The following is a 25,765-nucleotide window of genomic DNA, read 5'->3' as shown; positions in this document are numbered from 1 at the left end:
TGATCTGAAAGACACTAGCTTCCCCTGGGTTTCCTTATGTCGAAGGGGTACTGCTGGTCCCACAAGCAAGGCGATGGCTTCAGCCAGGCCTTATTGCAGGAGAACTCCCACCATCCAGGTTGGAGCTTGGTCATCTGTGTGATTTTCCATCTCCTAGTTGGTGCCTGTGATGACTTTATGACCCCTTGGAAACCTCTCCTGGCAGGTAGGGGTATTAAACCTGGACACACCAAAACAGCAGAGCAGGGGTTTCATTTCTACTGTCAAGTCCAACTTGCCCTTACAAGAACCATCTACTCTGCAAAGAGAGTTGGAAGAAAGTTTCAGAGAAACACCATAAAGTGCCCATGGATGTCAAGCAGAAGAAGCCTTTGCTCTCATTGAACCATGGGCAAGTGCAGCATTTGCCCCCAACTCACCTGGATTTGCCCCAACCCAAAGAGGCAGCACAAGACATACGCTGCCTATCCTTCAGTGTGAAACCCTTACACTACTTGTGAGAAGGAACCTCAGCAGGATTTGTTTAGGTGGAAATTTTGTACAGAGCTGTTTGTTAGTACTCCTTGGGCTTGGGTCAGTCCCTCTGTGCACCAACACAGACAGGGGGGTTTGGGATTTGAGCCGTGTTTGCTCTTGTTGAGTGGTTCTTTACCAGCCACAACTCCACTTTTCATGTCCACTGCCTGTCCCAAGCAGCGCTAACAGAGGCATTAACATGAAATATTTTATTTTTGCAGTGGTGAAGGAGCAACTTTCCCCTGCAGCTCTGCTGCCTGTCGCCCCGCAGCAGAGCGAGGATGCGTCCACAGGAGCTGTTCGTTTCGGGAGATGCTTCTTCTTCCTTGCCCATGAGCAAACCGGCTGCAGGGGCTGGGGGGCCGCGTGCCGAGAGCGGCGGCGGCCGAACCAGCGAGGCGAGCGCCCGGCTCCGCGCGGAGCAGTACGCGCCAGCAGTGCTACAAATGTTCTCTTTAGTATGGAAACGAGCCAGGGGCAATAAAAACGCCATAAAAACGTCAAAATGACGGATTGCGCGAAGCCACGGCCTTTCTAGAACCAAACTTGTAACAAAGTTTTTTTTTTTCTTAAAAGCCCTGCTTTAAAAGAAATGTCATTTTTGCTTAACTTTGTTGTACAATTTATCCCTGCTTCAGCGCGTTGTTAAATGATTGCAAACAAGAGCGACTGCAGAAGGGCAGCGGGAAAGAGGCGACTGATGTTAAGTGGAATTTGCACATGATGATGACTCGGGATGGAAGCAAACTGCTATAACCTCATCACTCACACTAACGCTGCCCCTTGATGGGGATACAGGGCATATTTAGGTACTAATTTTTTGAGCAGCAGCAATAAAACATCATGCTTAATGACATACAAATGAAGCACCATGTTAACTCATGTAATTCCATCAGAAAGTGCTCAGGAACAGCAGTTCGACTCTTTAATTACTCAGATCAAAGGCAAATAATAAAAAAAAAAAAAGGCATTTTGAAGCCTGCTCCAAAGTGTTATTTATTACTCCTCTGCCCAAAGGAGGAATCGGCTCAGATGATGGAAATTGCACTTCAAACCAGTTTTCCTTAGTGAAAATGGGAAAAGTGTATTGGTTGCTTTGCTGGTGTTCATGTACACTATCCTGACATTATAACTGACACTGGCAGAGGGTGGAAGGGAAAATAAAGAGTAAAAGCTAAAATAAGAACAGATAAAGGTCACTGCTCCATACATCTCTCTCACAGACCTGAAGCAGATAAACGCCCATGAGGACGCCTGGGCTGAGCAAAAAATACCAGATGGGCATCCTCCTTCCTCTAGACATTGCTCTATAAAGAAAATATATATATGCTACTTAATAAACAGTGTAATACTATTATTTTAAATATGCTTTTTATTAGATATTACTTCCTATTTTCAACTACACTTTTGTTATAATTTGCATTAGTAGCATACTTTTAAAACCTGGTGCTCTCCTCTGCTCTACTCCTAAGTTGTCCTTGTCAGGCCTTGTGTGTATGGGGAAAAAGATGGATTCCTGCCTCGTAAGCATGAGCAACAGAGCAGCCCATTGATCATGTATGTTTATGCTTGAATTTGTATGTAAAGCCTTTACAATCCTGGAGCTCACATTCAGGTGGGAGAAACTAACTGCTGCAGCTCCAGTAAGACTATCTGGAATGATAATATGTGTGGGATGGATGTACACACACGGCTACACTGCTGTTTATACAACGAGTTATTTGCAGACCCAGTAAACGTCAGTTTTAGCAGCTCCAGTTTACATAAATAATGCCATTGCTTTAGCAATAATCTAGAAAGTGCTGAAATTGCACACTGAGAGCCTGGAAGGTGACAAGATCAGGCAAGCTGGGTGCGCAGCCCAACCGAGGGCTGTGGTGTGCCAGATATTGCTGGGAAGTATGCAGTGCATGTGCACTGTTTGAGAGTTAGCTGGTCCTCGTGCTCTCCCTGCTGCTGCTTCTTAATTAGATTTCTTTAGGGTCCAAGGGACCACCAACTGAGCCCATGTGTCCTGGATGAACTCTTCATCCTAGCAGCTTGCCCATCATTTTCCATGTGATCAATGATCCCTGTCCACAAAGTACCCTTGACTTGAAGACTTGAGGGACATCTACCCCTTCATTTGACAATTCCTCCCTAAACAGCTGTATTTCCAATTTAAATGTGTCTGTCTTCATACTCACAGAATCACAGTTGAGGTTGGAAGGGACCTCTGGAGATCACCTGCTCTGACAGAGTCACCTAGAGCATGCTGCTCAGGACCCTGTCCAGACAGCTTTGGAATAATTCCAAGGATGGAGACTCCACATCCTCTCTGGGTAACATGTTCCAATATTGACCATTAGTTGCTGTCACATCTTTCTCTGCCCATGGGCCAGACAGAGCAAAGATTGAAAAACCTTGCAATGACTCTGTGTGTGACACTCCTTTCCCAATGGATGTCGTGGAGTTTTTTTTCCACTGACATCTCCAAGAGTTGCCACAGACTGCAAAGTTTATAACACAAACATTGAGTTCAGGATATCTAGAGGTCCATACCAAGTCCCCCATGTAGGAGAGATGATGCTCAGGGAGAAAACAACAAAGCCATGATAAGTTCCCCATCAACATCTGATCACCTCCCAAATTTCACCCACTGCTACACGTCCCCTGGAGCTCCTGGATGAAACTGTGACTTTTCTGAACTTTAAACTGTCCCAGCTTGAAAGCTGGGACAAGTAGCGAGATATCTCTGCCTGTAGCCCTGCGGGGTTGGAGGTGTTGGGCTCCACTCTGTACCCAAATCTACATCACTGGGCTTGTGGTGCAACTCTGATCTTGCCTCTAGAGACAAAGAGAGCAGAAATAGCTCCAATTCCCTAAAAAACAGAAAAATTTCCAAACCACTTAAAAAAAAAAAAAAAAAAAAAAAAAAAAAAAGGATGCCTCTGCTAGATTCAGATTCAGAGCATGAGGAGACCACAATGTGGTGCAAAAGGTGCTTTAACAGTGCTCTGTGCTGGGATACCTGCAGGTGTTCCTAAGGCACACACACACAGATTGCTATCCTGCTTTTAAAACACACCACGTTTACACAGCCCTACCCTCTCCTGACCTAATCCCAGGCTTTTATTCCGTTCTAATTTCTATGCTGACAAGCACTCTGCAGCCGGCTGTCTTTTTGATGTGTTCAGTCACCGTATTTACCACCGACGGAAAACGAAAATGACACTTTTTATTTGCAAATGGCTGATAAAAGTTCTCAGTTTAAAAGGGCTGACAGTACAAAGATTGTCCGTACAAAGTTTAAAAAAATGCCACGCACAAGTTGACATATAAGGCCATGTTTGATCTGCAACGCAAATAAAATAAACAAAGGTGGTGAGTTTTAAACCCCAATCTCCTTTGATCCTTGAAGCCACATGTCTTTATAAGAACAACTGCCTTCTGTAATAAAGTCTGGCACATACATATATATGCATATTTGTATATACATATATATATACATATAAGGAAAAAAAAGCTTCCAGACTACAGCAGTCAGAAGGCACCCTCGGCGTGGTGGGTTGTGCTGTATGAGACAGACAGGATTTCTTCTTTTAGCCACCCTAAAGAAGAACCTTGTCTCCTGCCGTGCCCCGGACAGTGCTGCAATGTGAGGAAGGGAGCGAGAGCAGCATGGGCAGCAGCTACGAGAAGCAGCTGTAGTTCCTGGGGGAGCATTAGCTTATTAACTCCTTGAAGCAAGAGGGTGAATTTAGTGCAGAAAGGCATTTTCTTTTTGCATTAAATGGCTCAACATGCTACAGCCATTAAGAACTCCTGCCTAACTCCTGCCCTGTATCCGCAGCCTTCAGTGCTTGTATTTAAGCTGCTCTGAAGACATGGGGACGTGGCCAGATACCCATGCTCTGAACTTTGTTGTACAGACTGGAAAAATTTGTGTTAGCAAACCTAACCGACCCCTCCCCTCCCCAAAACACACGTGCAATGAGGTTTCTTAATTATTAACCTGAAGACTACTGTGAGGGATACACGGATTTCCCACTACAGTATCAAGCTCCACGTGAGTGTGAAGGTCTCCCACCTCCTCCTCCTCCTTTTCCCATGCCCAGGTGCCACTGGAGTGCCTTGGCTACTGCCAGCACAGCCTGTGGCAATGCATGGAGATGCTGGTGATGGACATAATGGACTTGAGAACTGGGAGGCAGAGAGGAAGGAAAGCAGGAGCTCTGGGGACTCACCACAATGCACATTTTGACCTCCTGAGCCCCCTGCTTGTTTTATGGGCTCGCAAATGATGTTTCTCACGGAAAGGACGGCACCAGCAGGACCTGCACTGGTGTTAGGGGCTCACATGTGGCCAGTGTGAAAAGGCACGTTGCCCGCGGACTCCCACGCTGAGCCAAACCACTCCATGCTACAGGGAGCCTGTGCTGAGCATGGCAGCTATAGAACCTGAAAAAAAAAATCTTTATTTTCTTTGATCAAAAATACGTATAGAAATGCCTGCTTTGAGGAAAATATCATACTATTTTTTTTTTCTTGTTTAACAAAATAAATTAAATATACATGACTTCTGTTTAAACTCTATATAGAATTACAAAGGTTTTATATTTGCAATTGGATCCACTTCCAGTCCACTTTAGGTTTTTAATACCGTCCTTTTAAAAATCTTCTCTGCTTTTTGTTTTCGCTGCTGTTTGCATTGAAATGAAGCGGTATCTTTTTCAAATGTTATTTGGAAGGAGAGGAGGAACCACACACAACCTAGGTGCACATTTCTCAAATTCATTTTTTCCTACAAGATTATTTTTTTACTCTCTTGCTTTCCTTTAATCTAATGTTTTCATGTAGTTTGCGTTGACATAAAAAAATCCAGTAGCTTGTCACCATAAGCCATCAGAGAAGGACAGCAAGTTCCACTTTCTTGACCATTAGCAGTTCAATTATTATTATTAATTATTATTATTTCTTAAATATAAATATAAAGGTGTTCTGTACAATGTCCTTCTTCCCATCCTTTTTTTCTCCAGGCAGTGGCACTGAGCAGGAAGAGCAGCACTTGCACATTGATCTTCATTCCCTACCATGCTGGCAACATGACACCTTCAACCTGCGGAAATTGGCCCATCCAGCTCGGTTATCATTTCAAACATGACATTTCACAACTGCTTTTGTCAAGCATTCAGCATTTCACATCTCGAGTGGAAATTTCTTTTTCCAGAACCTCTCAGGTGCCTTTTTTCGTCATGGAGAAGGTGAGTTGATTGCATCTCCTGGTCCTATGGCATTAGCTCTCAGGTACTTGAAGACTGGAGTCACTCCGAATGAGAAGACTCCCCGTGTGCACCCAAGGGCTGGTGACCTCCCGCCCAACTGAGTGATTTTCTGGGGGACTCCTGAGGTTCAGCAGGTGCAGGGGCTGCCATGCCCACCTGGAAAAACATCCTGATCTCCTCATACCTTCCATGCTGCAACACAAGGAAGGAGGTGATCACTCATGTCCCTGTGTCACCTGCATGGAGAGGTCTGTGCCGTCTGGAGGGTTTCCTTGCTGCTGAGACTTGGAGCTCCTTCATCATTCTTCAGCTACATCCTGATGGCAATAATTAAAAAAAAAATCTCTTTTCTCTCTCTCTGTCTCTATTATATATATATTTATATAGATAGATATAGATATATACACATATATATATACACACATACACACACGCATATACAATTATATATATATGTATATATATATTTAAAACTATATATATATAATCTTTTCCGTCGGCTTTGCCCATTGCTGGCAGTGCGAGCTGGCTCGGAGCAGTCTCTTCTGAGGTACCACGAGGAAAAGCCCAAGGCGAGCTCCCGTCGGCGGGCGCGCGCTCAGCACTGGTACTGAATGTGCTGGTGCTGGTGGACCTTGCCCTCCACGTGCGAGTGGGTGTGGGTGTGGATGTCCGTGTAAATCTTTGGGTACATTTTGGACGCCATGGCCGGGGCAAGGGCCGGTCCTTGGGAGAGCAGGTGCTGCTGCTGGGCCACGTATTCCTCGTAGTTGATGGAGGAGATGCAGTCCTTGTCGGGCACCTGGGGGACGCAGATGCGGTCGCGGGGCTGCGGCCGGTGTGTGGACACCGCGGCTGGCGGGGAGCACGGCTTCTTCTTGGTCTGGCAAAGCCACAGCAGGATCGTGCCGAAGATGAAGACGGCTCCGGCCGGGATGCCGATGATGACGGGCCAGGGAAGGCTGCTGGCCGAGGAGGGCGGCACGGGCGCGCTCGGAGGCTTGGGATCTGGGCAGCGAGGAGAGGGGCAGATGGAAAGGGTTAATGAAAGGCAGACAAAGCATAAGCAAAACAGATATCACACAAGGCTGGCCTTGGTACAGACTCTCCCACAAGCCTGGAATGGAGAGAGAAGCCAACCAGTGTTTGATGCCTGAGAACTGTGTAGTATCACAGTGCTCCCAAAAGGGCAAACAACTCATATTCTCTGGGCTAGGGACCCTCGGGAGTGAATACAAAATAAAATCTCTCTTTTTTTTTTTTTTTAACATTATTACCCATTTTTAATGGTTTCACTAAAACCAGCCCACAAGATAATCTGCTAAGAGCCTCATTCCATTTGATACCCAGATTGGAGGACATAGAGCAAGAGCTCGCCCTGTCTGCCTCCAGCAGACATATCTGTGCTAAACTTCCTCAAGACACTACTGTTTTTTTTCTCCCCTTGATAACTATGGTTAGTTTGAAATATTAAATATATACCATGTGGTCCTTTTGAAGTCAGAAAGAACTATGCTGTTGACCTCAAGAGACAAAACTTTGATCCACAAAGACTGGAAATCACAGAAATAATGCAGGCTGGAAGGGGACTCTGGAGGTCATCTGGTCCAATTCCCCGCTGAAGAGAAGGCAGGATGAGGGAACTGACCCATCAGCTGACCATGAAAACAACACTCTTCATGTCTGTTGGCAGAAATCCTCTACTGGGCTGAAATGAAAGCCTGACATTTTGATAATTGTCCATGCTATTTTTCTGAGCTGTCTATGACAGATCTGGTATCCTTACAAGCAGAGCTGTGTTTTTCTAACTCATGGCCTTGCAACCACATCTTTGCATCTGTGGGCAGGCTGGGTTCTCCTTCTCCACCACTGCCAACGACAACAGGCCTGCAAGCTCTGGTTTTGGATGAGGCCTCATTATGCTCCCACTTAAATCAATGGAAAGTCTCTCACTGATTTCAGTGGGAGATGGATCAGATTCTTCTATCTTGGAAATTCCCAGAGGCTTTAAATTACATCCCACCCATGCAGCCTTGTCCTCGGGAGTGACATCTTTCTAGTTGGAGTTTAGTCCCCAATTCTAAGTTATGCAGAAGAAGGCATCAAAGCGGCATCCAGATTTTCCTCTTCCTTGGGAACTTGCTGTAGGTGTTTAAATTTGAGATAATGACTCCCAGTGACTATTGAGATGCCAATCTTGGCATCACAGAGTAGCAATGCTGCCTTAGTTACTGGAGTCATGAGGATTTTCCCCTTTATGGCACAAGGAACTGGTCCTAAGAGTTGGAAGGAGTTAATATTCTCTGTCTCTCTTTGTTGCCAGAATCCTGGCTTCAGCTCCTGCACATTCTTAGTTGTCTTGGCCTTGCAGTGGTAGAAGGAAGAAAAACTCAATAGACTGATTTTGTTAAGGTGGTGGATCTCATGCTAACTTCACATGGCAAAACGAGGAAGATGGAGATGCCATTAAAAATGAATGAATGAATGAATGAATGAATGAATGAATGAATGAATGAATGAATGATAAAAAATTGGAGCAGAAGTGCACTCTCAGGAAGCAAAGGAGTAAGTTGCTAAGTGATCAGGGTAAGCCTGGGGTACACACTGTGTGACCTCAGCTGGTCACAGCCCCTGGCTCTAAGGCCCGGGGGTGGGACACAGCTGTGAGTTTGGCACAATGGCTCCCGGCCCACCACGGGGTAGGAATTTAACTAACCAATCTGTCTCTCTTTTACACCAGCTCTTTTCCTTTCCATGTGACTAGGACCATTTTCATTCTTCTCTCATTTTATGGGCCTGTATCATTGTTTTCTTGTACCAGTAGAGCAATACAAATAAAAGCAAGAGAAAGGAGAAAATTAAGGCAATGGGGCTGCAAATTCTGTGGTTATTGAGTTCCTTCCTTACTAGAGCCTGCAACTGCAGTATGATCTTCCAGCTCCAACTTCTGCATTTTCACACTGATTTTATTTTGCTTTGCTGGAATCCTTACTCTCCATGCAGGAAGAAGAGGAACTACCAGCAAGCACAAACTTGCAGTAGTGTTTTGTTCTTCATTTAATGGAACTGGGCTGGCCTAAGTCAGCATTGCATCACAGGGGCCCCTGGAGCCCAACATGGTGAGGATGGGCAACAGCAGTTGCATTAATGAATATCATTAAGCAGAGCTTAGGTTCCTTGGGCAAAAAGGAACAACTCACCTGGCAAGACTGTGAGAAAGGCACTGCGAAAGCTGTAGCCCATTGTGTTTGCCCCCAGGCAAATGTACATTCCTGCATCCTCTTCCTTGGCTCGAGTAATCATCAGTTTGTTCAGGTAGGAACCATCGGGACGGGACCAGACCTCTCCCGTGGGCAGCACAACAAACTTCTGGCCCCCGACATCAATGGTGGAGTTGTACTTGCTCTCCGTGCCGTACTCTACCCTCTTCAGCCACTGGATGACGGGTTTGACATCACTGCGCACTTTGCATTGGAAGGATGTGGTCCCACCATAGTCTACTGTTGTGTTGACAGGATGTGTCCCCGTCAGGATGGGCTTGGACCGCGTCCTCTCTGCACAAAAACACAGGGAGCTCCATGGAAAAACACGTGTTGGCCAAACTGATTAGCTCACAATTGCAGAAACATAGGAACAAAACATAGGAGGGATATGGAAATAAAATTAGCCCAGCTCCTTGCCCCAAGGCTGGTTGAGATGTCTCCAAATGTTTTTTAAATAAATAAAAATTTGCCCAGCCTCTGCCACAGCCTCTAAGGTAGAGGCTCCACAATCTCTCCAGACAACTCCTCCACTGCCTTGAGCCTTAGCAAGTCTTTTCGCATGTCTAACCTGAATCTTCCTACCTCTAACATGAACCCATTACAGGTTATTTACAGGTGTGTATCTACAGAAAGTCCACATTAGAACCACTGTGGCTCCCCATAGTTTTGAGACACTGATGTGGAATAAGAGAAGTTCCATTTCCTTCTTGTCTTCCCAAGTGTCTCCTAAGGAGAGACTGAATCAGATGGGGAATGGTTCTTCCTTTATGTGGTGTCCAACAGCAGTGAGGGTAGGCTGTGGATGTTGCCTCACCTGTGCCCTGGGAGTCCCTCAGGAGATCTGTCTTGGTTGCCAGGCCTGACTGATGCCCATGGGGACCAAAGACTATGGAAGGCCATCCCATGCTGTTCACTGCTGAGATGAGCCAAAACCTCAGGCACTACAGGTGAACAAGACGTCCACTTCATCCTCACCTCCCCACATTTACTATTCCTTTCCTCATCTGATGGTCCACAGTATTTATGGAGAAGGAATTATAAAACCTTTTGTTTCTGTAGCCAAAAAGAAAACCTCCCCTTTTCCATAAAACTCTTCCTTCAGTCTCAGCTGGTGAAAGAAACAAGATGGTAGGAGAGAAAATCAAACATGAGGAGTTCTGTACACTCATAAGACTGTCCTTCCCAGCACGATCATAACCCTTAGGTTGTGTCACTTGCGTAAAGTCAAAGGAAAAATACAACATATCTCCCATTTCTGAAGAACTAGAATCTTTCTGAGCATGAGCACCAGAAAAATTAGTGAGATGGGAGGTACTGCAAGTAGTGTAGGGAGTGGAATTGCAGGAGAACAGTGGGTGGTAACTGCTGGCAATGATCAACCTCTTCTGACAGCAAACGCTGTAGGACTGAGCACGTAACAACACAGCTGCCACCACCACTGGCTTGGAGGTGAGAGAAAAGGAACAATGGACCTTCTTTCAGGCAATCAGGATGCTATCAATAACAGAAGCTTTTAAGATATGCTCGGGGAAACGCTGCCGGAGCAGCAAAAATACCACATTGTTCTGTGCAGACTGTGCCGAAAGACCACGAGCAGGAATCACAGCTGGGGAGACTAAGACTCAGATAAGCAGGTCAGACTTAAGAGTGGAGGCTCGGGGGAAAAAAAAATGGAAGGGGAGGAAATTGAATAAAACCTGAAATGCTCTACAGAATGATGTTAAAAATAGAAACATGTCTGAAAACTACTTAATGTTCTTATCTACTTGGTTCTGGTTCCAGCTTTGGTTACTGTTTTCACTCCTAGCCAGCAAAAGCTAATGAAAACAAAGGTTACACACATCTTTAAGTTGATAAAAACCAAGATAAACAGGGACACAGAAAAGGGTTTGTTCCTGGTGCTGTCTGGTTTTGATGAAGTGAAAACGCCACAGCTGCCATTAGGATGGGGCTTGATTCATTTCCCTGTCTCTGCTCCTGGTTTTAGTGTAAACACATGTTTTTACTGTCTCCACACAGCTGCATCTTTATCAATCCCAGATGTCCAGCAGGTTTGTACATTTGGAGCCCAGTGGAGCTCCCCACATGTGCTTTTAATTCCTGTTATTCTAGAGAAAGGAGTTATCAGAGAACAGATCTTTACCTTTAAGAAAGGTCTTTCACACTAGGATAAACTTTCTCAGGCTTAAATGTATGCACAGAAAGAGCTACAATGTGCTTTCCATGTGGCTAGTAGCAGCCCTCATGCGCCTGCTCCTCAGTAATGAAGGATATTTGATCTTCCCCCAACTTTGCCCATCTTCTCCTCTTTCTTCAGTTGGCTGCTTCAGAGTCATTTCCATGACAACTCACAATGATGTCATGGGCAAAATACTATGATTTAAGAGTAGGCACTCTTCTCAGCTAGGCTTAGGTAGCTTTCTGAGCTTAATTATCTTCAGTAATAATAGAGGAAGCAGGAGATTAGAGTCCCAGAATCAGGGAAGTTAGACACGAAGGAAAGTAATTTACTTCACTCCACTGCAAAGCAGGGTAATCCTCCACAGCTCATGTCCTAAGGGCCAGATTTTAAAGTCATGTTGGCATCACATGGGAGCCAAGTGGGATTTCTGCAGCAGCCCATTAGCACCCACCTGAACCTTCAGATACCTAAATGCCTTTTAAAATCTGTCCCTAAAGACTTGTCTGGCTAATGACTCTACTCATTAGTCATTTCTACTAAGTTCCTTGGAAGACTTCTCTAGTGAGGTGGGTGTCTTCTGACAGACATCTAGCTGAAATCTTTCATTGATTGGTTTCATCCACTCTGATAGAGCAATCTGTGCCACTCTAAATATTTCCACCCCTCTCTAAGGTATCTTAGGGGACTTAGCAGTTGGTTCTCAGTTTGTCCTTAAAGTGACTCCAGCTGTGACATGAGATTGAACTGGGCAACTGTGAACGTTTGCCATGAGTGTGTCCTTACAAATGACCATTCACTCAGTCTCGCTCTTCATTTCAGACAACTAAATTGTATTATTCAGGATACTACTCAGTCCAGCCCAGGTCTAGCCCTACTCTAGATCCTGAATAGTGTTTTTTGCTGTGGTGACCAATGTCTGTGGCAGTCCCTCACATCTGTGTCCAGTTACCGGCACTGTATGGTTGCTTCCACACTTTGTTTACTCATTTAGCTCCCTTGTCACAGCTCCCTCCCCACTTTCCCATGCCAGACCCCATACTTACGGATGACTTCAACTTTGTAGGTTGCATTAATTTCTCCAACTTTGTTGAACACTCGGCAAGTGTATTTGCCACTGTCCTCTGGCTTTAGGTTCTTCAGGTTCAGCGTCCACTTCTTCTTCTTGTTCTCCCCAATCTCTTGGGGCGTGAGGGGCTTATTGTCCTTTAGCCACGTGATGTCAGGCCGAGGGTTCCCACTGGCCACACACTTCAGGCGGATGGAGCTCCCGACGGGACGGGCGATCACCCTCCGTCTCATCTTGGCAGGCTGTGTGAACCGAGGACGGGCTGCAGAAGGCATGAAATACAGAGGTGAAATATGGTGATGAGCATCAGGCATGCAAAAGGACACTGCTGTCACATGCTATGGCCAGATGTGCTGGTGAGGCACCCAGCAATGCCAAGCATGCCCATATATCACTGTATCTATCTATCCCATGCACGGGGCTCAGACTGATTTCCTGAGAAAGGAAGAATAAACCAGCCTTACACTGGAGGACTAGAGCACTATGACCACCGTATTAGCCTTCTGCAAAATACAAACCCGAAATTCCTCCGTGTCCTTAAGTCAACCAAGTCAGACCATCTCACAGAATACTATCAAAATCACACTACTGTAACTCAAGGCAAAATGTGGCACCATAATCACACTCTAATTATTACTATATTCCATGCCATAAATACAAGCCTTTAGCCAAGAGACAACTCAGACTCCCACAGGGCTGAACAATTTTTTTTCCTGGTCACCTGAAGCATAATTTTCTGTGGTGTTTTGCCTCCTTAGTTCTTACTGGTTTTAATGAGAACTGAAAAGGTCACTAGCTGCTGGTGCTTGGAGTCAGGCATCAGTCAGGAGTGGTGCCAGGAATTCTGGCAGGAGTCAGGAATTCTGATTGCACCTTGCTTGACCAAGGAAATCACAAAAATTTCTGACAGCAGTAACAGTGAACACAAGAGAAATGCAGCTCACCGCTTGGCAAAAAGTAGAATTTCTACCCTTGACTGCACCCAACATGAATTCCTCCCTGATTATGTCAGACTTCCAGAGGGAGGAGAAGTGGCACCTCTGTGCACTGGCAGCTCTACTCACACTGTACCTTCCTGTAAAATCATGACTCAATTCAATTAATCAATACAGAGCAACTAAACTGCAATAGCTTTTAAGACAGTTAAAACAACAGAACACAATCTGTTACAAGGCGAAAGCTTGTCTAATACAATCCTGTAATGAACAACTCAAAAGAAATTACAAATTTCCCACAGTTACTTTAATTATGCAGTGCCAGTCCAGGGGCACTTCTGACGGCAGACTCCTGTTGAGATTAATGACATTTCTGACTCCCACTTGGCACTCTCCCACTGCATCCAGGATACTCCTGCCAAATTCACCTCCCTTCTTTTTTATTTTGGCAAAGCTACATTCCTTGCAGAGACCACTTGGTACTCCACAACACTTTTTGAATCTTTTTGCTTGCCATAATCTTTATTCTTCAGCCTCAAAGTCACTCTGCATTTTCTCACTCCCTAGTAAACCCTCCCTGCTTTTTTCTTTGGAAATAAGGGAAATATATAAAGAGTGTACTTCTCCATGGCACGTTGGGTTGGGTTAGGCAAGACCGAACAGTCACTGATTTCAGCAATGGGTTATAGAGAGCCACAAGCCCTCAAAGTAATCTGAGGAGGTCAACAGATGAGCAGCAAGTGTCACATCCCAGGCCCTAACTCATGCCACAGACTACAGTGTAGAAATGGCTGAGCAGCCCCTTGATGATCTCCTGCAACAGATCATCCAGAGGAGGCCTCCTTCCTGATGAAAACAATTAATCCCATCAGGGTTACCTGTTCAGAGCATCAAAGTGAAAAAAATTAAGTCCAAGGTAAGAGACACATGTTGGTAAAGGGTTGCCATTGTGGAAATGGAGTGGCATGGCAGGTTAAGGGGTTAAGAATCAGTCATGAAACAGGTCAAAACTAATCTATAATATGGCAATAATTTAGTCAGACACTAGGAACTGCAAGCTCAAGTAGGGATAGACTCTTGCTCGACGGAATTCCTGAGCTAGAGTTAGCATATCTGGAGCAGGTTGGAGATAGGAAGGTCGCTTACGTTGTCTGCATGGAGTGAAGAGTCAAGGCCATGGCCTCAGGCCACCCCTTACATCTTCCCTGGTTCCACAGCAGTATTTCAAAAGGATTTGGACACCTTGCTCAGTAACAGTATTGTGAGATAGAAACTGTGTCTTTCCTCCCACGAAGCACGTCTTTAGCATCTCAGGTTTTCCTCCTCCTACGGCTCCCACAAATCCATCTGGGATTTTGCATTCATGTGTCCTGCGACGTTGCCCAGATACCCAACAAGATGCAGGTAAAGTTAAACTTCTCTGGCTCTTTCTATCATTCTTCTGTTTAAAGAAGGTTAAGCAATCATGTGGACTCAAAAGCTACTGCAGGCTGTGTGCAATATGTTGAAACCAGATCCCTTTTAGACAGTCCTGAATGTTTCCTTGACAAAAGCCTGAATTGGCCAAGTTTAGAAAGGCCAATTAACAAAAACGGAGAAACACACACAAGAGAGAGAAAGAGATCCAGCAAGCACAAAGGAGAAAGAGAGAGAAGCAGCACTGTAAGAGAGAGGCAGAAAAAGTCTCTTTTGAATTGGCACTTGTAAATGTCTGTCCCCAAATCTGTACCATTTACAGAAGTTTGCTTGTTGAAATGCCAGAGAAGCCCATTACAAAGTGCCTCTGTGTTAGTTAGGCTTCCCATGCTTGTTCTCCTTCACATCACTTGGCGTTCGCTTCATAAACATGAACTGTGCATTTGTACAGCATAAATTAAGCCACACACAAGAGCAAGGAAAAACACAAGTGGATGGGGACAAAGAGACAGTATGTGTATGGATTTCTTGCTGAAATGCTGTTTACCATGACAATTTATTCAGACTAATGAAAAAGGAATGAAGCAGTTCCTGAGAGTTGGCATGAACACCTGGGAAGGGAGTTCAATGTCTCCTCTGCTCAGAAATACCTCAAGGTGTATGGATTAGTTCCAGAAGCTCCACATTGTCCATAAAATAATTGATAATTTTAGTAATTGATAATTTTAATATTACACACATCTACTCTCATAGTACTACTGTGACAGCAATTCATCACCACCAGCTCTCCGTGAAGCCCATCTGCCATGGCATTCAATATCTGTTCCTAACTCCACTACAGTAAGGGTGGAGAGAAGTCAGATTATCTTGCTAGCTTCTGAATCCATATTAGGGGGCTCCTGACATGGAGTTTATCCAAAGCCACGTTTTCTTTTGCTTTAAAGTGTTTTCATCCTTTTCCAGAATGAGTGGAGCCTACTGTCCTCTCCCAGCACAAGCTCAAGTTCAAATGAATCTATGCCACATGCTCTAGGTGTCCCTGCTCGAGCAGGGGGGTTGGACTAGATGATCTCTAGAGGTCCCTTCCAACCTTAACCATTCTATGATTCTGTGAATTGGTAATTTAAGGCTGGTATGGCACTGTTCCTCCCCTTGGTGTGGACTGGACTACACTGCATCACATTAAATTTCCTCTTTGGCAGCTTCTGGAGAAAAGTGGTCTCAGCTCAAGTGGTGGAGACTTTTCAGGCTGAGCTTAATGAGTTCCACCCCTACGTCTGCTATGAGGCAAATGTAGGAGGAAGCCATCCCTGTATCATAAAACTAAAAGGAGGGATGTGCTGTGAGAGCAAAATGGAAGTGCTATGCCTCATCCCTCAGAGTCATAAACTCACATCACACTCCTGTCAGTAAAGGCCAAAATCTGTTTGGCATCAATCCGACAGCTTATTGTCCTTAAAGGAGTGCTTTGGCCAAGCCTGGATCTGCAAGCCTTGCAGTGACTCAGAACCTGTTCCAAGTGAGATTTTAGCAGTTCCCCAAAGCTCTGCAACTGCATCAGAATTGTATGCTTGAACAGCCTGGGGTTTAGAAGAGTTCACACAGGTGTCTAAAGCAGACAGCAATTTTCAAAAATACTCAACTTTGGCCTAATGCTAATTCCCCCAAAGTGAAGTCAGACCTCCCATTTGCCCTCAGTGGGAACAGTGTTGTGCTGGCACTGAAAGCTTTTGGAAATATTGCTCTAAAAGTCAATATGCCTTTTATAGAGAGTCTATGAAAGCCATAATAGCTGCACAGGCTAAAGAAAACAGACTGCCTAGAAAAACAAATGCAAGAGAGAACCATGCTGGGATATATGGCAGAGGGCCCCAGAGCTGGTCACCGGCTGCATTTCACAGAGGACCCTTGGACAGGATCCATTCACACTGGCGCATTCAGCTCAGGCTTGCTTTATCATTTGACCATGTTTATCAAGAACTCACTCCTGCCACTCTGCCTTTTCCTCTTCTCCAACAGCAGAGAAACATGCTGGATGAACAAGTGACCAGGAACCAAGGAAAACCACAAAACATATGTTGCCCCTTACCCCACTGCTTCCCAGAATGATCTTCATATTCTCCATTGGAGCCTTCGGGTACCTGGCTGTCCTTTCCTGAGCTGGCATCATCTGCAAAGGAGAGGAAAGGCAAGATGTTAGGAAGATCTCCTACAACTCAACCTATATTTGGCATGCACATCCTGGCACTTACAGCTTGGCCAGTTTAACAAACTATTTAGTTTGCTGCTCGGCAGGCTACCCACACAACAGGAGATTAATCAATGTTTCCATTAATAACAAAAGCTTCTTTGTTTAAGTTTACAGGTTGCTGTTTCCTGGGAGGAGCTGATAGCTGTACTTCTATGCAAACAATGGTATAAATCAAAATTACAGCTAATTAAAACTGAGAGGTGGGGAACACTTCTATGATCAGTCACACAGAGAATGAACAGTGGAATTAGGGCAACTAATTTATCTTTAAGCTTTCATAAAAGATCAGAGAAACAAACAGGCTTACTGGGGTCAAATTAGCCCTCAAAGACATGCTGAATGCAAAGCTAAGGGTGGAGAAAGACAACAGTATTGAATAGAAAAGCATTTTTTTTTTTTTTTTTTTTTTTTTTAAAGCTGAGAACACCCATTCATCTGTAGCAATGACACACTTTGTCCCTTGTCACTATAGTTGTCTCTTGCCATTATCACTCAGCAGCCTCGCGATCTCCACTATGGGCCCCATACTGCTAGTGGAAACAACTAAAAGCTGAGACCGCTGCCCCTCCAGAGACCCCATCTCAAATTGCTACTGCACTAAGGCAATCTTCAGGGACAAGGGAGCAGAGGAGCACATTGAGCCTCCTTCCACAGCTACAGAAGTGGTGGTGCCTGTACTCTGTACTGTCTCTGTAGCACCAGGGTTGGGCCAAAAGACAGTAAGAGCCCCACATTTATCGCACAAGTGTTCATCTCAGAACATCCTCTTAAAGCAAAGCATTACACAGCATGGGGGGATTCAAGCGGAGAATGGTGGAGGGCGAGGTGTGATGGTCGAACTAAGAACACAGTTCTTCCATGGCTTCCCCCGCAGATACAGACACAGAGAGGCAGCATCACAGGACAGAAAGATTTGAGATAAAGAACAAGATCTTGATCAACAGGTACTCAGATTCTTGCTAAAGTGCATTGAAGTGTCTGAAGTTTGCGAGACTGAATCGTTATTTCAGTCTTGTAAGAGCAATTTAACTTTTCAGGATAGGTCAGGAAAAGGCAGGGAAATGGCCCACCACAGTAATGGCGTACCGCGCCTGCAGCATCAAATAACCCTCAAAAGGAGACCAGATTCCCAACTCAATGATCAAATCTCCCCATGTATCCACTCCTAAAACCCATATAGAAAAGATCTCAAGGGCAAAAAAGAAGAAATCTCTTGATTTAATCTCTGCAGCACAGAGGAAAAACCTATCTTGGCCCATACTTGCGTATGCCCCCACTCCCAAAAACGTAATCTCCAAATAGCAGAGCTGCTCTTTACAGCTGTTTTTGAGGTCGGATGTTGCCTGCAGAGTGTCTGGTGAGGAACCCGGGTGCAGCTTTGTGTTCAACCACTGTGCGTTCAACCCCATCGCCCTCCTAGTTCCTGCTCCTTGGGGAACACCAACAGGGCTCCCCAGCACGGGGCGCTTTCTGCGGCCATGTGCTTCACTCTCCTTGGCCTCTGCCTCCTGAAATGCCACATTGCTCCGTCCCTCCTCGCCCCGGCGGCTTCGTCCCCTCTCCTCGCGGTCGCTGCCGCGAAGTTCCCCCCTGCGGTATGTGCAGCTGTCACTCCGAGGGGAAAAGGAAACTTCCAAGGCAGCGGCATGCAGGGCCGTGGCTTCAGTGATCCCCTGTCCTCCCCCTCGCCCTACTCCATCGCTGGAGCCGTGCTGAGGCTTTCCCGGCCTGCAGGGAAGGAGCAGGGCCGTGCTCAGGGACGACAGGCCTGCGTGCACACACCGGGCGGCTGCGGCTCCTCCGCACCAGCAATCCAGGCCCTGTGTTAGCCAAGCCTCGCTTTACCACAGCGGCAAACCAAGCAGGGCTGCAGGCGAAAGCTTGGCCATTCCTAAATTCCTCAGCACAATTAAAAAAAAAAAAATGCACTGGGCAATAGAGGGGAAAAAAAAAAGAAAAGCCCATGGCCAAAGATGTAGGATTCCCGCCCGTTGTTAAGCTGCCGAGTATTTCAGAAGTGGCCAAGACGCTGAAGTGGCGATGTTCTGTCAATTATATCTTAATCGCACACGGCGGGGTGTACAAAGCGCGGCAGAGGCTCCCTTGCCCCCTGCCTCATGTTACGGTATGCGGGCCCGTGCGCGCCCCTCCTGCTCACCCGCAGTGCCTGCCTGGCATGCCCGGCACCTCCTGACAAGCTGCCAAGCTTTTGATGTCGGGAAAATTGCTCCGAATCGCGTTGACCCTTTGAAGATGCCTGTTGGGTTGTTATCCTGACAAATCCCAAACCTGTGGGGTAACCTAACAAGCCCAGAAAAAAATCATTTTTTTGAGCAGCGAGCTGCAGAACTAATGCCACCGAACTGAGCCTATGGAATAAATATTTTGGCAAGGGAGCAAGTTCTAAATAAATAACTGTGTGTATTTATGCAGGTTATTTTAGATCCACTGGAACCAGTTTCATGTTTGTTGGGAATGCAGCGACTTTATTGATAAAACATAGCAGAAGTCTCTGGGGAAAAAAAAAATGTCATGGACATGGAAACTCAACTCACACAAATGGAAATTACCCCATCCCCAATCTGAAGGAGTGACATTTCAGCCTCCACTCCAATACCCAGTGACCTGGCTTCCTAGCAAGTATGTTGAGTGTGATAGTATCTGGACTACCTTGTACTTGTGAGCTCTATCAAAAAAAAAAAAAAAAACTAATTCGTGAAATACCACAACTGTATGAAACTCAGCAAAGTTCATTTTGGGAGATTTCCTGAAACTCAAGAATCTATGATCAAGCTTAAAAGTGTGAGTAATCAGCAGAATTGCTGGTAATAAAACAATAAAGCTTTCACCTCGATGTGAGTGACCCAGGGTCAAGGCCCTCTTCTGCTGCATTCAGAGATGGCATTTAAACCTCCTCTCTTGCACCTTAGGTGAATGTCCTAAGTTCAACTGTGGTGTCACAGAGTCAATAAAGAGTTTACTACTATATAAACCTAAACTGCCCACCAAGAGACTGCTATCTCTTAGGATGGAAGACTCCAAGGTGGATCCAGGTATCAGCAAGATTTGGACTCCCACCTGCCTCTTCCAAAGGTAAGACCATGCCCACATAGGGAGCATTCATCTCTCCCCGTTTTTGGCTTTTGTAAAATTTCTTCCTTTTTTAAATTTTAACATTAGATAGTTTCCTACAGTACGGAATCAGATTTTGCAGTTTTTGTTCCCTCTGCTAGGAATTCTTTGTTTATGGTGGATATTTATCTGTTCCATGAAGACTCTGTGATCACCGTGCTCAATTACAGAGGGGGATCCAAGCTATGATGCTGAAGGCAAAACTGAATTTCCTCACTGTTTAAAGGGGTTCACCCCAAATCTGAAGTCTGAAGCAAGGTCTGAGTTATATCAGTGAGCAAAAGCACCAAACCCGTAACATCTTTTTAATAGTGCCAGGTCAGGAGATTGCTGTGCATTTCACCCCAATATTCTCCAAATGGTCGGGTTTCATAAACAGACAGCAGACCTACGGAAACAACTCACATTCAGATATGTATGAGCAACGTATAAAACAGTGCATTAGGAGCAAAAGCCACATGAGTCTTAGCCATATTCGGAAATGACCTAATAAGCTTATTGCTCATTCATGCTCTTGCCACCTCCCAGAGAGGCGAGCAGGCCGGCGTGATAAGTGCAGACAAAAAATATCATCCTGCAGTCGGAGGGTGGTGGGGACTTGGTGCACAGCGTTGCCAGCTTGGCTGCCAGGAGATTACTGCAAGAGGCTGTGCTAAGAAGGATGAGCCACTGAAGTTTCCTACAAGCTCCCTTTTCGCTGACCTCTAATGGAAGGTCATCCTGTACTGGACTTCTTGGACAGTATCACAGGCTTAGGAGAGCAGCCAGTTGGAAGACGAAGTGGAAAACTTGCCTTGAAAAATAATCACTGACTAATTTTATGTCACGAGTAGCCGGGGCTAGAAAAACACCCACTGTGTATATGATTTAGGTGCCCTCACCACACAATTTGGTTTCATAGAGCATGCTGAGCAGTCAAAAAAAAAAAAAAAAAGGGAAGGCTCTCCCACTGAGACACGATAGACTGGGGACAAGTGACAAACACATGTAACCCCTTTCCCTCCAAAGACCACATCTGGCTGTACAAAGTCTGAAATGCCACATGCCTTCTGGCAAGCAGCTGAGATGCCAATGCTCCGCAGGGAAGTGTGAGCTGGGGCTGAAAGGGAGAGCCACGGGCTTTTTTTTTTTTTTTTTTCCATGAGACTCAACACATCTCAATGTATGAAGCTCTTAATTATCAATGCTGAGGTCATGGCCAAAATTGCCCTTTCATCTCCTGGAAAGCACGGTGCTCTATGCACTGTGCCTACCATGTATCTTGTTGCTCTCCGTGCTGTCCTGAAACAGGCTCAATGGCCACGGTGAGGGGATTTCTCCAGGCAGCTCCATCAATTGGCAAAGAGCTTCAGGCATCCTACGGGATAACGAGCGCCATAGATACAGGACACTCTTTATTACCAGCACAGGGTTGTTCCATGCCCTCTTAAAAGTTAAAACTCATGGAAAATTCAGTCTGAAGAGAAGCTGCCGGGAAATATTCACAGGTTGTTATTGAACCAGGATCGAGTTTTATTTACCCGCTGACTTTCTGCAAAGGCTTCGTGTTCTCGCTGACTGGACACAACTTGTTTGCAGGCCAACAGCGGGTTCTGAGCACCCACTCCTGCATCAAAACAACGACCCAATTTATGATGCAAAACCTGGGCCCTCGTGTTTCCCTATGATTCACAAAGTTGCTTTAATTTGTTATAATACAAGGCCAGTCCCTGCTCTGCCTTGATGGGGCCAGCTTTGGAGCCTTTGATGTCGGGGCCTTGAAAGCCCCATTTCACAGATGAGCCAGCTTTGCATAAATAAACAAAGTGACCTCTGAACCAGAGCCGGAGACCTGAGCGCACTTCAAAGCGCTGGGGGAGGCCATGGGGGGCCATGGGGAATGAAGCGATCAGCATGCATCATTAAGGCAGCGCCCGCTTAACGCCGCCGCCGGACGAGGGGTGTAAATAAAAGGAGGGAGGGAAATGAGGGGGAAAGTGATGTAATCCAGTCAGGCTTGAACAAGTGTAACAAGGCCTTCTCCCATGGATGAATGAAGGAGATCTTGCTGATCTCCAGGTAAGACCCAAGCTCTGTATTTTGCCAGACTTGCAGGTCATATTTGCTCCTCAGCATCCCTGCCGTGGCTAAGGTCCAGCTAGTGGCAACCCAGGAGCTGCTCGTGGCACATGGATTTGGGGCCTTGCTAGGAGTTAAATTAAAATCTGCTCTCATGACCATAACCAATAAGGCCAATGGGTGATGAACTGCTGTAAGTTTGGAGAAGTGGCTATTTGGACTTACTTTTCAATAGTCCTGATACTGTAGTAGTAAATAGGGTGAGCAACATATGGAAAAGTGTGAACCCCAGCAGGTCCCCTCAATTTATTTCGGAGAAATTCAGAATCCTCCCAAAAGCATCCTAGGATCTGAAGAGAAACATAAGGAAATGAGACCAATCTGCACAGGCATCTTCTACTTGCTGGATGACCTGAGTAAAGGTCCCTGGGATACGCAGGCAGGCAGTCACAACTTAATTACTGGGTTTGCAGAGGATTAAGGCACTTGCTTTCCCCAGATCTCCTTAATGTGGATTAACACTGCAGGTTGCACTAAGAATTTCACTTGATATTAATATCCAGTGACCAGGGAAATGCATCCCTACCTACTAGCTAAGGCAATGATTTCCATCTGTAAGCTACCACCAGCTGCCACGATTTTGTGGCTATTCTTGTGATATTTGGAGGTTTCATGACAGACCTGTATCCAGACATGTGACTATTTGAGAATTTCAATTTTCTGTTAGGGAAGAACAGTTCCTAAATTTGGTGGATATAAAGAAGACCTGCACATATATATGATCTAAAGGTTTGGAGATGAAATAAAAATCCTCAGTTTTGAGCATCTGGTGAGTTTTCTACCTGTGCCATCACTTTTCAGAGGACTGAGTTAAGTGGCCCAGGACACCAGGAACCAGTGATTTTTCTATCAAGGGTTTGAAATCAAGAAAAGGATTAAAAGGCAAAGTCTGGATCTTGAATGATTCTGAATTTCCTCCCATCACTGAGTTCTAAGCCATTTATCTGAAAAAGCAAGCCATTTATCTGAACTCTCCTTCTGTCAGAGCCAGATAGACAAGACAAAATTCCAGTGAATTCAGCCCACTAATACAAATCTGGTTTAAATTTTAGATGTAATTCTGAGTGTTTTTCATAGTTCCTCCATCAACCCTTCATCTCATGCCTGCCATTCCTTAACCTGCCTACTGTATTAACAGTGCTGTCTACTGTATTAACAGTGCTGATGTTAGGAAAAGGCAGGAAATGTGTTTAGAATTTATTTGGAAGGGCACAGTGAAAGCAGAAGGGTTAGAAATATTTGAAGGAGAGAAAAAAAAATCTCCTGGAGAAAACCCCTTTCCTTGGTCCCAGCCAAACAAAACCCGTCAAGATGAAAAAGAAGAAACCCACTCAGAGGAATGGATAGCCAAGGAACATTCTGCTTTTCTTAAAGAAATAAATTCAAAGGTTACTGGCAAAGAATTTGCCTCTGTAATGGGCACTGAAGACTTTACTGCCTCCTGACTTCGACTCCAGTTGTGCCAAAAATAACCAGAACTATTGATACTAGAATTTCCTGATTTTTTTTTTTAAAGGTTTGTGTCAGTGGCTTTTTTTGGTGTTTTCAGCACTGTCCATTTTCATGAGAATTTCTATGTGAAAAATTTCCATGGATTTCGCTTCAGCCACAGCACTGGGAATCTCTCTGTAAGCAATAAATTTTGCAAAAGAAAACTTTGCAGGCCACCTGTCCCCTGGCACTGCAGGCTTCAGACACAGTCCCGACTGAGGAGTGAGGAAACCTGCCTTTTGGCCCTACCTAGATCAGTAATTCACGTTTTTAAGGAAAGGTAACAAAGTACTGGCCCATCCCATTACCTTTAGATGTGGAAGAAGGAAGGAAGGAAGGAAGGAAGGAAGGAAGGAAGGAAGGAAGGAAGGAAGGAAGGAAGGAAGGAAGGAAGGAAGGAANGAAGGAAGGAAGGAAGGAAGGAAGGAAGGAAGGAAGGAAGGAAGGAAGGAAGGAAGGAAGGAAGGAAGGAAGGAAGGAAGGAAGGAAGGAAGGAATATTATGTATAATAGACATCCCAAGGCCAGTTTACTTATGGACTGGAAGCAATTTAACTGGATTATCTCTGGATAGTTGTAATGGCCTGTAGAGAATCCAGCACCACTATGCACAGACTGCTACCGGTGCCTAAGTTAACTCATTTACCATCAATTTCTTCTTTATACTGGAATCTCTGTCAGGAGTGCAATGTGACATATCCCTGATCTGTACTCTTTTGCAAACCACTAAAAAATGCTGTGGTTCATTGGTTGGGCTTGATTATAAAACTTTGGTTTGGACAGGGCTTGCATATTTCCTTAGAGAAGTAAATGTATAATGTGGAGACATGGAACATCAAAAGAATGGGCTATTTTAGGCATATAAAGACATTAAGACCCAAATATTGAGAGGGAATTTAAGAATATTTAAACACAGAATATCTGAAAGCATCCCAAGAGAGGCATCTAGTAAACTATGGAACAGAAACAAACAGAAGTAGTGTTTCCTCAATCTTTGGAATGTTTCAAAAAGATAACCAGCTACTCATATCTGAACTAGGGATTTTAGAAATCAGTTTGTCAAAGTTGGCTCATTCAGTTCGCAGAGAGCTGTAGTGAGTTCCTCCACTATTATTATGAGCAGAGTCTAAATGCATAACCGGTAAGAATGAAAAAGCCCAAAAGGATGTTGATGAAAAAGAAGCCCCAAAAAATCCTTCCATTTAGTCTGTATCGACAAAGAGGATTTTCTGATCTCTTCTGAGTATAAAAACTTGGATGAAACCTGGGTTAGAGCTGCTTATACTATGCTCATTTCTCTATTTTCCCTTTCCCTCTCCCCCTGTCTATGACTCCTCTCTATGTGGTTTGCTACCCATAAACTTTTTTTTTGCTGCCCATTGGCCAAACACATTCTATAATGCCAGGAGGAGAGGCCTTACTGAAATTTTTGGTCTTTTCTTGCTCTCTGTGGTATTTCCATTGTCAAGAGAAGTGCTCCATGGCTACCCACAGAGCTCACAAAATCATCCGAGATATATTCTCAGTCACGGCACATCCGCATGGAGAGATGCTCCATCTCCTGCTATAACCACACGAAGAACCACAAGGAGAAATGGCTGGAGCTCATCACTGAACCACTGCAATTCCCTGAGCTACTATTATTACAATTATATTACAAAGGCAATCACAGGCTTTCCTCCTTCCCCAAGCCATGCTGACTTCTCCAGACACTAGGACCTCCTGCCTGACTTCAGGTCTCCAATCCACAGGGGGCAAGAAAATAGTTCTTCTTTCTTTGTTGTTGCTGTCGAGGTTTCTTTTTTTATCAGCATGCTGCATCCCACACAGACAGCAGTCTCGAGAGCCCTGCACCGCAGGCACCAGGCTGTGGTTATACCACTAAAGGAGATGAGAAAAAGGCAACAGAGAACAAGACCAGTTGGTGGCTTCTGCCTTCTTACCAGCACTGTCTGTCTATGGAATGGTAGCACCAAAAAGACAGCTGCTACCGATCTGTTGTCCCAGCTTTCTATCAAAGCTAGAACCCAGTATTTTTTTAATCATTATTTATATCATGATAGTACTGAGGATTCTTAGAGACAAGTCCCTACTATATTAGACATTGCTCATGCACAGCACAAAAGCCAGTC

At 45.0% G+C, this 25,765-nt stretch overlaps 1 protein-coding gene across 1 annotated transcript in view; it reads right to left on the bottom strand.

Moving 5' to 3' along the window:
• Positions 1–4,291: 4,291 nt before the first annotated feature.
• FGFRL1 (fibroblast growth factor receptor like 1) overlaps positions 4,292–25,765 on the bottom strand; it is a 137,893-nt gene continuing 116,419 nt past the window's right edge. The window contains exons 4-7 of the mRNA XM_026034092.1: positions 16,732–16,812; positions 12,269–12,553; positions 8,981–9,334; positions 4,292–6,788 (exon numbers count right to left, since the gene is read on the bottom strand). Of these exons, the coding sequence (XP_025889877.1) occupies positions 6,379–6,788; positions 8,981–9,334; positions 12,269–12,553; positions 16,732–16,812 (1,130 nt within the window). The 3' untranslated portion in view covers positions 4,292–6,378. The remainder of the gene's footprint in view (positions 6,789–8,980; positions 9,335–12,268; positions 12,554–16,731; positions 16,813–25,765) is intronic.

Source organism: Nothoprocta perdicaria, unplaced genomic scaffold, assembly GCF_003342845.1.
Source record: "Nothoprocta perdicaria isolate Ctin4 unplaced genomic scaffold, notPer1 scaffold_14, whole genome shotgun sequence".
Taxonomy (NCBI): Eukaryota; Metazoa; Chordata; class Aves; order Tinamiformes; family Tinamidae; genus Nothoprocta; species Nothoprocta perdicaria.
This window is presented reverse-complemented; position numbering and strand designations above follow the sequence as displayed.